This window comes from Drosophila innubila (genome assembly GCF_004354385.1).
Source record: "Drosophila innubila isolate TH190305 chromosome 3R unlocalized genomic scaffold, UK_Dinn_1.0 2_E_3R, whole genome shotgun sequence".
NCBI classification, from domain to species: domain Eukaryota; kingdom Metazoa; phylum Arthropoda; class Insecta; order Diptera; family Drosophilidae; genus Drosophila; species Drosophila innubila.
Genome location: NW_022995380.1, coordinates 27,694,573 through 27,707,718, shown reverse-complemented (window position 1 = coordinate 27,707,718; position 13,146 = coordinate 27,694,573). Strand labels below are relative to the sequence as shown.

Sequence of the window (13,146 nt, the reverse complement as noted above, 5' to 3'; positions counted from 1 at the left end):
CTCGTCCTTTTTCTGTGCTGTGCTGTGCCGTGTTGTGTTCGATTTTAAAAACGTGTTAAGCCGAGAGATCAAACAATAAACACAAAAATAAACACCAACAAGCAACATGTTGCAATACACAGCTGCTGGCTGCGTTATATTGGCGCTGCTCTGTCTACAGCCAACAACTGCGGCAATTCACAGACGCAGTGGGGCAAAGGCAGCCAATGCACTTGGCACTGAAGCTGAGTCCGTGGCTAAAGCAACGTCCACACAAGACACTCATCCTGACGCGAGTGTCGAGAACACGGATCTGCTGGATAAGCTCAGCTGGAAGTGCGCCAACAATGCCAGCTGTCTGCATGGCGTTGCCAATGGCATTATGGCCTCCTATCGGCGTGGTGAGACCATCAGGTTGGGTCTCTTTGATTTGGTCAAGCTGCCGCCACTGGACGACTCGCACAAACACAAATGGGGCACCGGCCGTGGAGTGTCCAGCTTCATGGACTTTGTAAGTGGCAACGCCATCCGGGTGCCTGTGGGTCCAATGGTGTTCAGTGTGCAGCGTGCTGAGGATGATAGTGATTACATTGAGGTGGCGCTGCTGAAGAAGGCCTCGAGTGGCACAGGTAAGGAGCACTTGTAGTGGCTTAGATTGATCTGCTACTAAATCAAAATCAGGACCTCACACATGCCAACCATTTGTATTAGTTGGCTTTGTCATGCCTCTCACATTCAACCGCCAGTTGACTTAATGCGATTGACATTTAACCAGAGGCCACACTGGCAACACATGTCAAAAAAAAAATAAAAATAAAAAAATACTTGGATCCTTTCCTTTGCAGAACTTTTGCCGCATCTGAATGTGCTTTGTAGGCCAAGTTGCTATTATTTATATTCATTAGGTGTAACGGTCGTTGACGTTGAGAACATCAATCATATCACATCACTCCCATTCAATCCGATTCGGTTCAATCCTAAATTCCTACCCACATTCTTGACTTGCTAGCGTCATTAAAGCCAAAAAGCCTAAAACGTGTCTTGGTTCTTAAATATGCAGGACGCCTACAGGGCAGCGGCGGTGGTCTTTTGGGTGGCGGTGGTGGAGGCGGTGGCGGCGGCCTGCTCGGTGGTGGCGGCGATAGCGGAGGTGGTGGAGGTGGAGGCTTACTTCGGCGTCGTCATCAGCACCAGGATAAGAAGCAGTTCCAAATGTACATACCCATGTACCTGGCAGCCACAACATTTGGCTGGACAATGGTCGCTGCCAAGGCTGTGGGTTTGTTAACGCTCAAGGCGCTAATTCTATCCAAAATAGCTTTTGTGGTGGCTGCCATTGTGCTGATCAAGAAACTAATGGATAATGCCAGCGAAAAGTAAGCTTATATATTTCAACATTTACACTGCAGAACACATATAGTTTCAATTTGTAGAATGATGTACCAATATCCGGAGCACACGCCTTATATGATGCCCTACGGAATGGATTATCCCATGCACGCAGCCGAGCTATCGCCTGAGATGTATCCAGGCGCACTGCATCAGCTCGCTGTTGCCGGTGGTGGCCAAATGCCGCATCCTGGCCATCCCGGCATCGAGAGTCTGGCCGCAGAAAGCCATCTGCACTCCCAAGTGTCCGGAGATGGCAGCAACAACACCCATGCGATGGCCGCTCTTGGCGGTCTCGGTGGATTGGGCCACAAAATCAAACGTGAGGACTCTTGGATAGCAAAGAGTAAGTGGATAATGTGCGGTGTCATAAAACAGGTTTATCCTTGTTTCAGATAGACAGGGCCAAAAGGCCGTTAAGCTTTGGTAGATCACCTGGCTATGCCTTTATAAATACGCTGGCTGTGGCTGCTGCTGTGGCGAGCGTAGAAACAGATTATGTGGATGATGACTAAGTAGTGTAAATATTATAGTCCAGTATTTGTCTAGTCACAGTGCACTCAAAAAGTTAATTAGTAGTCAATTCCATCAAAATCGAGCACGAAGGTCTTTCTGATTCAAATACCTTTGTAGTATATTCTATACTCAATAATTCAAATCTAAACTGTTGCAACTTGACAAACTTTTTGTTTATATACTTCATATTTACTACTGAATTAATTTTCATGATTTGTAACTCACGGGAGAGTACAGGCTAAAGTTTTTTTATAAATCACTATACATTAAAAAAAAAAAAATATCTTCGTGGTGCCGAATATCTAATATCCTTACAGCTGTCATGCGTTTCAGTGTGTAAAATACAGGGACCATAACTGTTATGAGTAATATCCAAAAAAAATCACTTTTAATGGCTATTTTATGACTTTTATTTTATATATACAAATTAATAGTTTTTTTTATTGAAAAAAAAAATCAATAATAATAATTATTCTTAATTTTTGTAATCACAAAAAATTATTAAATATGATTTACAAAATCAAGTCATCTTTTAATAACCATTAATTTTGATTTTTTTCTTTTAAAACTCAAATAAAAGTTTGTTAGCTGTTTCCAGAGGTATTAAAATAACTAAAATTTTGGTACATTCAAAACAAATATTTAACTCCTCCTTATGGTTGATTTTTTATGTTGCTATTTTGAACAATAATCATTCCAGTCCCTTTTAAATATATACATTTTGATCAAAAGCATAGCCAAGTACGTATACTTAACTTATCGGCTTGAAGCACAATTCTTAATGTTTTAAATATTCTGCGTCATACACATTTGAAAAGTCACAAAAGTCTGCAGACCGCAATTGATAAATGCACTACCACACATGAACATATGCACGCACTGAATTTAGGAAGATAAAAATAACATTGCATACTTTGCGGCTGCACGAAAAGTCAGCACACAAGCAGACTATGAAAAGGCGGTGAAAGTGTTCATCCACTCGAGAGAGTGATTGCAAACTTATTCAGGCTTTTAATGAGCTATTTTATAAGCTGCACTTGAAGACTTGACATTAAGCTAGTCAAGTGATTGGATATTAAAAACTGAATTTTATTGCAGCAACTCCGGCAAGACGACCGTTCATTTATAATTATGTGCAACCGCAGATGCCCTTCTAACGCTCCTAAGAACCAATAAGAACTCAATGGAAGCTTAGCTAATTAGTGCAGCTTTGGCCCCTACCGCTACCAAAGACCGTTGAGAGGGAAGGAGGAGGTGAGGTTCTGCTGCCATATGACCATCTGAAGTGACGCACGCGTCTGGCAATGAGGAGTGCTTTAAGCTGCTTATAAACATAATTAACTTATTTATTTGTATTATTTATTGAATTGTTCTAGTTTAGAGAGACCTAATACACACATTTAGAATAGATTAGCTGACTAACTAGCAACAAAGTGCTACAAAAACTGAAAAAAAATATTAATAAAGAATTGAGCAAAATGTGGCTCAAAAAATGTCATTATGTTGTATGTATTTGTTATGTTTTATTTTGTAATCAATATAAAATTAACATATTTAAATAAGAAATATAAATAAATAAATATATATATATATAAATTACATACAAATAGAAGAATTCCAAATAAATAGATGATATAGTCAATGTGCATAAAGAGAATTCGATAGAATGAAGTGGAAGAAAGAACGAGAGAGAGTGAAAGAGAGCGTAATTGAATGACATAAACTAGGAGAGAAAGCGTGAGTGAGTTTGTGAGTGTGAGAAACAGGGTGCATTAAAAAGAGAAAGTAATGTTTTTGTCTTAATTGATTATCTCTGGTTCTCAATTGAATAAATGCAATATTTGTCAAGCACAAAAGCTTCATATTTTTAAGTCTAATCTTTTATTGCACAACTTTGGCGGGCTGCTGCGCATTATATGCCATGTCCTGCGCATCCTGTGACAGCAAGTGTGCTGGCACTTCGGCCAAGCCCTCCACAAAACCATCCAAGGCACGCGCCCAGCCGGAGCTGTAGCTGTCATGATGCGATGGCACCTCCACAATGGTCTTCTTCTGCGAGAGAAGCTTCTTCAGTGATATGATTACGGCCAGTAGAAGCGCAATCTTGGACACAATCAGAGCCTTGCCGGCTAGCAGAAAGAGTCCTTTCAGCAAGATGGCACCCACCATGCCGGTCTTGGCTGCCATCATCATAAGCACTGGACCCATGTTCTTCATTTTGCCACGACCCTCCTCCAGTGCCTCAATCGGACGCACGGAGAAGCCAATGTTGACGCTGCCTTTGGGCTCGCTGCTCATCACGAAGTCAGCGTTATCCGAGAACTTGTAGCGCAGTGTACGTGAGCGTACGAATCTCCAGAGCTTGTTAGCTATAAGCAATCCGTAAGATTCCTCATCAGAGTCCATGGCACGTGCAAATAATAGTTCATCTTCGGGGTCATCTGGGATATCGGGCACATCTCTATGAATTATACAGTGAATATAACCTGACTTTGATTTGATATTAACAAGATTTCTCTCACTTGTTGCGGGACACTCTGAAATTCTCGCTGAGATCAATGTTGGACTTCTTGAGCAGACGATCCATGAAGACAATTGTCTTGAGCAAAGTGCAGGAGTGATTGTCATTTTGGATGCACCTTTCGTTCAACTTGATCATTATCTGCTCATCATTTCGATGGCCATAATCAGCGTTTATCTGTGGAGGAGTAATTACAAATATAAAGCAATTAGTTTCAGACTTTGGTTAGCTGCTTTTTCCCGATAAGAGTATTTATATAATTTGCTTGGACCTTCTTTCATTCGAGTGTAAACAAAGGATGACACTTTAGAATTATAGTCCATGGGTAAGTTAGCTAAGTTCAGTCATCTGAAAGGTCGCGGTCAATGCAAGGATATCCGTTCCGCATGAACAATTTTTCACTCTTATCGTTGACATTTTCAGTATTTTCATAGCGAGAAACACATTTCTCTAACCTTACCGAGTTGTCGTTGCCGCCAAGAGTGGGCGTGGCATGGGCCACGGCCATGACGATGGTCATTCCCAGGAGCGTGTAAATAGTAAATGTTTGCATGTTGTTGTTGCTTTCTTAGTTAGATGATTTGCTGTGTTGTATTGTGTTGTGTTCTTTTGTTTTGTCACTGGAAGCACAAAGATAATTCCTGTTTACTGCCTTTACACATGTACGAATGTCCTGGCACGCACACACACACACACACACTCATTCACATACACAATGTACAAACACTTCAGACAACGGCCGCGTCGTCGCTTTTCCGTCTACGCTCTGCACAGATGTCACGTCGACTGTTCTGCTGCTGCTGTTGACATCGTCGTCTTATAAGAAAACCTAATGCGAATTTTCCGCCAGTGATTTCGATTTTATATGAAAAGCGGCCAAAAGCGCAACAAACACAATACAGGCCTCTGTCGACGTCGACGTCGCCGTTTGTTTTTCCAGCTACGCTGTCGGCGTTGACTGCGTCGTTGACTGCGACGTCGACATCGACGACCAGCCAATTTACTTTGAATCAAACTAGTCCCACAGTGTGAGCCTAAGAGCAGCTACAATACCAAGACACTCGAATCTTGCTCAGCAAGTTTAAGGAAATTCTGAGCTCACCTCGAGGCTGGCCAAAACATTTGTGGCCTTGTCTTTGAGCCAACAGAGAGTCGGCCAATTGACTTTGCTGCTGTTGTTGCGTTTTCTGGCTTTGTTTTTGCTGTTGCTAAAACAAAGCAGCTGAAAGTAAACAACAGACCCAATTCCCAACAACAACAAAAGCCGACCGAATTTCCCACCGTCATTTAGACGCTGCAAGGGTGAGTGGTAAGTGGTAAGTGGGGGGAATGTCGATATACATATTACTGAATGCGACGACTCACATGCAAACATGAAAACATTTTAGTTGCTCCAATTAAGAGAAGCCTGCTAGTCAGACACGCATCAAACACAATCAAACACAATGATCGAGAAATCTTGTCATTATTAAATGGTAGGGAAAGTCGAGGTATAGCAAAACATTCATAATATTTATTGGCTTGAAATACATTTGCTAATATTAAGTTTCTATACTTTTAAGCACACATTCTATGCAGGGACAATCAGCAATCTATTGACAACAGCTGCTGCATTTCATTAGAAATTGTATTTTCCCATAGCAACGAATTCAGTTTTGCCCCCTTTTTATACCCTGAGCCCATTAAAAATGGTCAAAAAAGGGTATAATGTGTTTGGCAGAATGTATGTAACAGGCAGAAGGGGGCAGACCAGCCAAAATATATATATTCTTGCTCAGGATCAACAGCCAAGTCGATTGAGCCATGTCCGTATGTCTGTCCGTCCGTACGTCTGTCCGTCTGTTTGAAAGAGTCGATCTCAGATAAAATAAGAGCTAGAGACTTCAAACTTGGTTAGAAGGTTACTGGATACCGTACGCAGAACGAGTTTGATTTTTTTTAGATCGGACCTCTATATCATATAGCTGCCATAGGAACAATAGATCAAAAATAAAGTTTTAGTTTGAAAAACTTCTTGGTTTTTCAGATATCTCGACCAATCTGACACAAAATACATCAGAGCTGGTTATATATATCCTGACCAAATTTGGTTCAAATCGGACTGCTATATCATATAGCTGCCATAGAGATGCGCAGTCGAAAGTCAAGCTTTAGTATGAAAAAGTTTTTTGTTTTCTGAGATATCTTAACCAAGCTGATAGAATATGCATATTATTTGGTATTATACATCCTGGCAAAATTTGGTTCAAATCGGTGCAATGTATTATATAGCTGCCATAGAGACGCTCAGTCGAAAATCAACTTTTAATACAGAGTACTTGTAGCCGCCCACTTGTTTTCCTAGAACTTTCGCGCTCAAACGTTTGTCCGCAATATCATTTTCAATTCAATTTTCATAAATATATGTAACATTCAGTACGAGCTCGTAGTTCAGTTTAATTCAACTGCAACATAGCAGCTGTGTTGCCCTGGAGACGAGGGGGGGGGCCAATGTGATGCGTTATAGCCAGAAAATTTAATCAATGTGAGTGTCGTTTATAGTGGAAGTTATTGCAATCATTGTAAACTGGTCAGCGTCCAGCTATACGAGCTGCTCGAATTTTCCATGCGCCCAAAGTAGGCTAACATGAGCTGTGGCTTTATCTGTGGCTGTGGCTGTGGCAGCCACAAACGGCGCGGCGCTCTACGAATGTGGCACGCCACGAAAGCTGCTGTGGCAGTGGGGCGCAAAAACCCGCTGCACGAACTAACCATAAACCGTTGGCTCTCTGGCTAAATTTGTGGCTGCGTCTGTGCGTTGTCCGAAATCAAACCACACCAAAATCAAATCCATTGCCCCTCATCCGCTCATCCGCTCGTGCCCGTTCCTGAGCTTGTTCCCGACTCACTTGATTACCTGCTGGCCAGAGTCATAACAATTTCTCATGTGCTATGTCGCTGCCTCCGTCGCTGATGCCGCTTTCTTTCGGAAAATGTGGTCCAGTCGGATAGTCTGGCGCTGTCGTCGTCGCCGTCGTCGTCGTCGTCGCCGCAGTTGACGACGCTTTGCAAGCTGTCGCCATTCTGTTTTGGCATTGACTTTGAGCTGCCAACACCAAATCCAAGACCGCGCCAAACGAGGTGTTATTCAATAATATACAGAACATGCAAACATCTTTACTAAACACAACAGAAACTACAAGCTGTGAGTTTCGGGTTCTTAAATGGATTACAGTTTACCAATAATCAAAAAATATAACAATTTTTTTTTTTTTTTTTTTTTTTGTAATATGTATTAATTCCATATGCTTCTAATACCTAATGACTTATAGCCTATTTCCACGACAACACATTTGGCTCATTCGACGCCATTTTCATCATTTGGCCGAAATGTGGACTTCATTTCAGTACAAAATCCGAATGATCATTTTGGCTCATTCATAATGAATGAGCCGATTTTTTGTCATTCGACCCTGTGAATTTCAGTATTTTTTTATCGAACACGCGATGCTTATCGATAAACTCGTAAAAATAGAAATTATCACCTTAACCAGCTGTTTTCATCAATAAAATCGGTAGGCATTAAGTTTGCGCCAATTATAATATCATTATAAATAATAAAGTGTTGTTATTGTCTGCTTTTTATAATTTGTGCACAGAAGCCGAACAGCTGCTTTGCTTTAAGTGTCTTAACAGTTTCACATTTGGTCGTGGAAAGCCAAATATGAGGCACATTCAAATGTGAGCAAATGTGGCAAATGTGAGTGGTCGTGGAAATAGCCTATTACAAATCATCGCATAAGTCACTTTCCATTCCTACATCAATCAAGAAATGTTTGTATTAACCCTCGCTAAAGAAAAGCAAGTTTGAACACGTCAGGCCACTTTTCCTTTGCGCTGTCCGTTAGTTTCTCGCCTCGGCATTTCATCGCCTTAATTAATAGCTGCATTTTATTTGTAGCAACTTTAAAGGCCAGCTAAAGTAGCAAAATGCAGAATTTAAGGAAACATTAAGCAGTGAAATTCGTGCTGTTAATTACTGTAGAAACCCCCTTCGACAGCCCAAAGCTGTAAAATGCCCAACTTTCGAAAACAATTTGCTTTGAACTTAACATTGAGCTTTTATTTACAGTTAGCGAAATAAATATGCTTATAGGAATGCAATAACAAAGACCTAGCATGGTACGACTAGTGTTGACCTTCATCCTTAACTCTTTTGCTGCTGTGTCGGCGACTCGGCAGCAATGTCCTTGCCAGTGTTACGGCCGTAGTAACCATTGTAGGCTGCTTCCTGTGCATCGCCGAAGCTAATAGAGTTGCCACCTACTTGCGGCTGGGGCTGGCCCAGATTGCTTTTGCTGTAGTAGTCGCTGTAGGGTTTGGCAAAGGTTGGCTCCTGACGATAGTAAGGTCCTCCATGACCGCCTTGACCGCCCTCGTAGTGCTCATGATGATGATAGTAGGTGGCAGCGCCTACGCCTTGGGGCGTGTACTCGGGGAAGGTGTTCTTGCTACCAAAGAGGCCAGACAGGCCACCGCCAAAGGCACCGCCAATGCCGCCTGGTGGACGGCACAGCTTGAAGTAGGCAAAGAGTCCGGGCAGAATGATGGCAGCCAAGCCAAGTATCTTCTTGAGACCCGCAATACCCAGAATGAAGGGCAGGAAGAGCAGCAGCTTCAGCTTGAAGATCTTCAGCACCAACAATAGCGGAAGTACGAGCTTCTTAAGCTTCTTGCGTGCTATATAGAAAGCGAATCTGTTAGTTCTGGACACTGGAACTGGTTGGGCACTTTGTACTTACAGAAGTGTCCGGCACGCTGGTTTTCCACAACATCCAATTCACTATCGATGTCATTGCCTATGAAGCGTGCCTCATAGCGACCCGCCTCAGTTAGCTCCTCTGGCCACTCCACCTCCAAAGCAGTTGACTTGATGAAGCTGTAGGACGAAATGAGCACACCAAAAACCGTGTCAAAATGAAAATTGTCATACTTTATGCAAAAGCGTGTGAATTATTAAGAAGCTCGGGGCGACTCCTCTGTCAATTAAAAGTGTTGCGACCCACATTAATTCAGAGGTTCAAAATCATTTGCCTAATTGCGACAGACTTAATGTTTCAACTTACCGTTCGGCACGACGAAGGGCATATTTCACGAGCAGATTCCAGTCGTCGTCTTCGGAGCGAGGTTCCTCGGAGTACTCAAAAGGCTCCTGCAGCAGTGAACGTTGCTGAGTCTCCGGCAGACGCACAACTCGTGCAAAGTCGGAGAGACTGTGGAATGGTGCAATAGTCAGCAGGGGATGGCATTATAAATCTGGTCGGTATAGGTCTTACCGATACTGATCCTTGTAGAAAATCTCATCGAATGTGTTGAGTGCCTGGGTCTTGAAGCACTCGGAAAGATCGCCACCCAAGCAGTTGCTGTTCGTGCGTGCCAAATAGGGATCATTGTCATTGCCCAGCCCGAAGATGCTCAGAATGGAGGAGCGTCCTCGCTCCTCGCCTACACCCGGCTGGCCGGCCTGTTGCGGTTGCGATTGTTGAAACTGCAGCGTCTGCTGCTGATGTTGCTGTTGTTGCGGCTGCGGCGCATATATCTGCTGTATGTTGTTGGACGACTGCTGGTCTGGCAGACGCAGTCCGTCGCCGGCAACAAGGCCGATGACGGCCAGTAAGGCAAGCGCTCTCATTGCCATGTCTGCAAAGTGAAAAATTGAAGACACTTTAGCAGCTTGCCGAATTGTTGAAAGACTTTTTTTTTTTTTTTTTTTTTTTTTAATTGGCGCTCAACTGGTAAAACGGCGTCAATCGGTGTTTTCTCTGCGATTGGTGTGTCGGCTCTGAAGCCACGCGATGCAAACGACTCTCAACACGAGTCAAGCAACTGAGCGCGGACTTTACGTTATGAATTTTGTGTGCGTGTGTGTTTTTTTGGCAACTTTTACGCTCTGTTCATTGTTCGTTTATTGGCTTAGCTGATTGGCTTTAAGCAGTTATGGGCTCGGCACACAAATGACACACTTTTCAGCAGCTGCAGTGAATCGCAGCAAGCGTTTTTGACCGACATCTTCATACCGCTTGCCATTATTTGTGAACACGTAATAGCTCTCACTTTCGGTTTAAAAGCAACGTTCACAGTTTGCTCACATGTGTAGCCGAGCTTTCTGCATCTTTGATGCCGAATTTCAACTGAAAACGAACTTGGTTGCTCAAAGTGAAATGCAATGAAACCGGTTTGAAGCCTCTTAACCCTTCGGCCGCAATGAGGCGGCAAAAGCAAACACTGTACACGTAATTGAAATTGTGTTAAATGCATAAAGAGCAAAGCTAATCTACTATAAAAAAGGTTTCACAGCTTCGTATGCTTCTTATGGTCCCTTTTGCGGGCCTGTCAAGACAGCAATAGAGCCTGACTAATGCGATTCTGCTGCTTATGCTTTAGCACTAAAATTCAATAGGATTTGGGGTCATTTTGTCTCTTGTCCGGTTGGAATTTCATAAAACTATATTTAGGCATTTGTCTTCAATTTACATTGGTCTTTTTTTTTTTTAGATATAAACGTATATATTTATATCACTTGTAGTTTCCGTTCGCTGTAACTAACAATGTTAGTCTTGTAGCATTTATCGCCATCACTTCCGCCATTCACTATTGTATCTTTTTTGCTAGAAACTTTAGGCACAGCATGAAAATCCATATTGAATATAATTTGTTAAAAAAAATTGCATGGTAACGCCTTACAATATGCTATAAATATAACATTATGGGGAAGTAGAAATGTTTATAGCAAACAATTCAAGCGGCCAAAAGTAGGCAATAAAAAGATAATATTTAATGAAAATTAAAATATTCAGAGAGTGCCCCAAAGTATGCTTAATATCTTACAGTGACGGCAATGACCCTTGTTAGCATAGGACAAAAAATGCCATTCGATTTAAATACATAATAATTTATGTAAATGAAACATTAAATGAAAATTAATTGCTGTAATTTGAAATGGTTAAGCTTGAATCTCTTTGCCTTAAATCATGGGATCAATTGCAAAACTTATCACTATTTATTGTACAACTTTTTGTCGTGGATTGCATTTGTTTTGCCTTCCCATTAGCATTAATCATTGAAGGTCAATGAGATATGGAGGAGCCATCAGCATTGCTCAATATATGTCCAAAAGCATATGCAAATTTATATTGTTGAGCAATTAATTTACAATCATTATTTCACATTGGAAACATTCATATAAATACATATAAATATGTATTTGTAATATTTGCTACAGCTGTACCCACTTTAAATTGTATGTCTTTTCTTATATCACTTTTCTTTTCACATATTACACAACGCGTCGCACTTCATTTCACTTTACTTTAATACCTCTTGTGTTATTTATTTACCTTTTGCTGTTTCCTATAAATGCTTGGGGTGTGTGTGTGTATATCCTGAACGTCTTACTTAAGACGACTTTGTGTTCAGCTGGCTTACAAGCGACTGTGCTGTTGCTGCTGGCCGGCAAAGATTTTATATGAAATGCGAGAAGTGGCGAGAAAAAAAAAGGCAAGCAAAAATGTTGTTTTTGTGCCACAAGCCAACGCACAAAACAAAACAAAAAACAAAACACAATCAACATACAATAACCCATGCCAGAGCAGATCAGAGCAAGCCAAGCAACACTCCAGCTCTATGTTAGCTCCAACCTACAATGATGATGGCCAAGAGGCACTCGCGCGTCTTTCGATCGACGCTCATGATGACGAAGAGACGTCAACACACTCGAACTTGCGGTAGGTTGGGGTTAGCCCAGCATTGTTGGTGTATGTGTATGTGTATGTAGGTCTGTGGGCTGCGACGTCAACGACATGCGTCCGGCTGGCTAGCCGAACTTAAGAGCGCCTTGAGAAAATCCCAAAATTATTGTGGCGTATATCGAGGCCTTGGGTTAAATTCGAATTTGATTTAAAGAGCCAACTCTGTCCGCTGATGAGTCAGTGCATGGATCAAAGGGAAAACGTACGTCACAGCCAGTACGAGTTAGTTACATAATCACTCAACACAGGCAATAATCACTTTTACTGTTTCACTGGAACTGGTTTGCAATCGCTCACAATAGCAGGGCTGTATTTTGTTTTTTTTTTTTTTACTTTGAAGCCATGGCAAAATGTTAACAAACTCTTTTTTTTTGCAACCATAGTCCAGAATTCGCATATCTGGTGTCTGGTTTTTTTTTAGGGATTTGACACTGCAATAAAAACGGCAGTGTTTGATTTTTCTTTATGGGGCAGTCAGTATGTGTAATAGAGTGGATCAATTCTTTTTCGTGACTTATAAAAATCGAAATCTACGATGAATTCTAAGAAGAATTGCCCAAGAAATTATGGGTCTAAAATTAATATCGAGCTTCCAATTTTTACAGAGAAGCTATTTATGTCTTTTAGGTAAAACTTACCTCAAAAATAAAAAAAAAAAAAAATCAGATAGAGGTCGAATTATGATTAATTTAGAGATAAGAATTATTTGGCGGTCTTAGCGTGTTTTTTTTTTTAATTGAATCTTAAACATAAACACTTTTCTCAAGTTTCTTAGAAGATTCAATAATAACGTTAACTTTGCATTAATTTTAAAATTCAATTAAACAGAGACCGCCAGCTTATTCTTATCTCTTAATTCATCATAAATCGCCTTCTATTTGGGTTATTATTTTTTTTTTTTTAGAGGTAAGCTCTACTTAACAGACAATTACCAATATACAAATAGTTTTAACT

General features: G+C 41.3%; 3 protein-coding genes across 4 annotated transcripts; 1 reads left to right on the top strand and 2 right to left on the bottom strand.

The window, feature by feature from the left end:
• Positions 1-106: 106 nt before the first annotated feature.
• On the top strand, positions 107-3,382 carry LOC117791822. Of its 2 annotated transcripts, none has more exons than XM_034631715.1 (4): positions 107-608; positions 1,040-1,355; positions 1,413-1,714; positions 2,983-3,382. In XM_034631715.1, exons 1-4 carry the CDS (start codon positions 107-109, stop codon positions 3,039-3,041), a joined length of 1,179 nt encoding a protein of 392 aa, XP_034487606.1. In that variant the 3' UTR covers positions 3,042-3,382. The 2 variants fall into 2 exon arrangements, with proteins under 2 accessions (XP_034487606.1, XP_034487607.1); XM_034631716.1 differs by having other exon boundaries at positions 1,413-1,732.
• A 372-nt stretch (positions 3,383-3,754) lies between these two features.
• On the bottom strand, positions 3,755-4,925 carry LOC117789506. The gene is made up of 3 exons (XM_034628537.1): positions 4,866-4,925; positions 4,407-4,582; positions 3,755-4,345 (listed from the first exon to the last, which is right to left on the bottom strand). The coding sequence occupies exons 1-3, from the start codon at positions 4,923-4,925 to the stop codon at positions 3,766-3,768; spliced, it is 816 nt and encodes a 271-aa protein (XP_034484428.1). The 3' UTR covers positions 3,755-3,765.
• Positions 4,926-8,485: 3,560 nt separating this feature from the next.
• LOC117791177 lies at positions 8,486-11,830 on the bottom strand. The gene is made up of 5 exons (XM_034630855.1): positions 11,782-11,830; positions 9,721-10,084; positions 9,511-9,657; positions 9,187-9,323; positions 8,486-9,124 (listed from the first exon to the last, which is right to left on the bottom strand). Exons 2-5 carry the CDS (start codon positions 10,080-10,082, stop codon positions 8,592-8,594), a joined length of 1,179 nt encoding a protein of 392 aa, XP_034486746.1. The 5' UTR covers positions 10,083-10,084; positions 11,782-11,830; the 3' UTR covers positions 8,486-8,591.
• Between the last annotated feature and the right edge of the window lie 1,316 nt (positions 11,831-13,146).

Bases quoted from the DNA above. Each gene is read 5' to 3' on its own strand.
- LOC117791822 (XM_034631716.1), top strand. From the start codon at position 107: ATGTTGCAATACACAGCTGCTGGCTGCGTTATATTGGCGCTGCTCTGT. The intron at 609-1,039 runs GTAAGGAGCACT...TTAAATATGCAG, and splicing joins GAAGGCCTCGAGTGGCACAG to GACGCCTACAGGGCAGCGGC. The intron at 1,733-2,982 runs GTGTCATAAAAC...ATTTTATTGCAG, and splicing joins GAGTAAGTGGATAATGTGCG to CAACTCCGGCAAGACGACCG.
- LOC117789506 (XM_034628537.1), bottom strand. From the start codon at position 4,925: ATGACCATCGTCATGGCCGTGGCCCATGCCACGCCCACTCTTGGCGGC. The intron at 4,583-4,865 runs GTAAGGTTAGAG...ACTCCTCCACAG, and splicing joins TTGGCGGCAACGACAACTCG to ATAAACGCTGATTATGGCCA. The intron at 4,346-4,406 runs GTGAGAGAAATC...TATAATTCATAG, and splicing joins TTCAGAGTGTCCCGCAACAA to AGATGTGCCCGATATCCCAG.
- LOC117791177 (XM_034630855.1), bottom strand. From the start codon at position 10,082: ATGGCAATGAGAGCGCTTGCCTTACTGGCCGTCATCGGCCTTGTTGCC. The intron at 9,324-9,510 runs GTAAGTTGAAAC...TTCGTCCTACAG, and splicing joins GCCCTTCGTCGTGCCGAACG to CTTCATCAAGTCAACTGCTT. The intron at 9,125-9,186 runs GTAAGTACAAAG...CTTTCTATATAG, and splicing joins CCAGCGTGCCGGACACTTCT to CACGCAAGAAGCTTAAGAAG.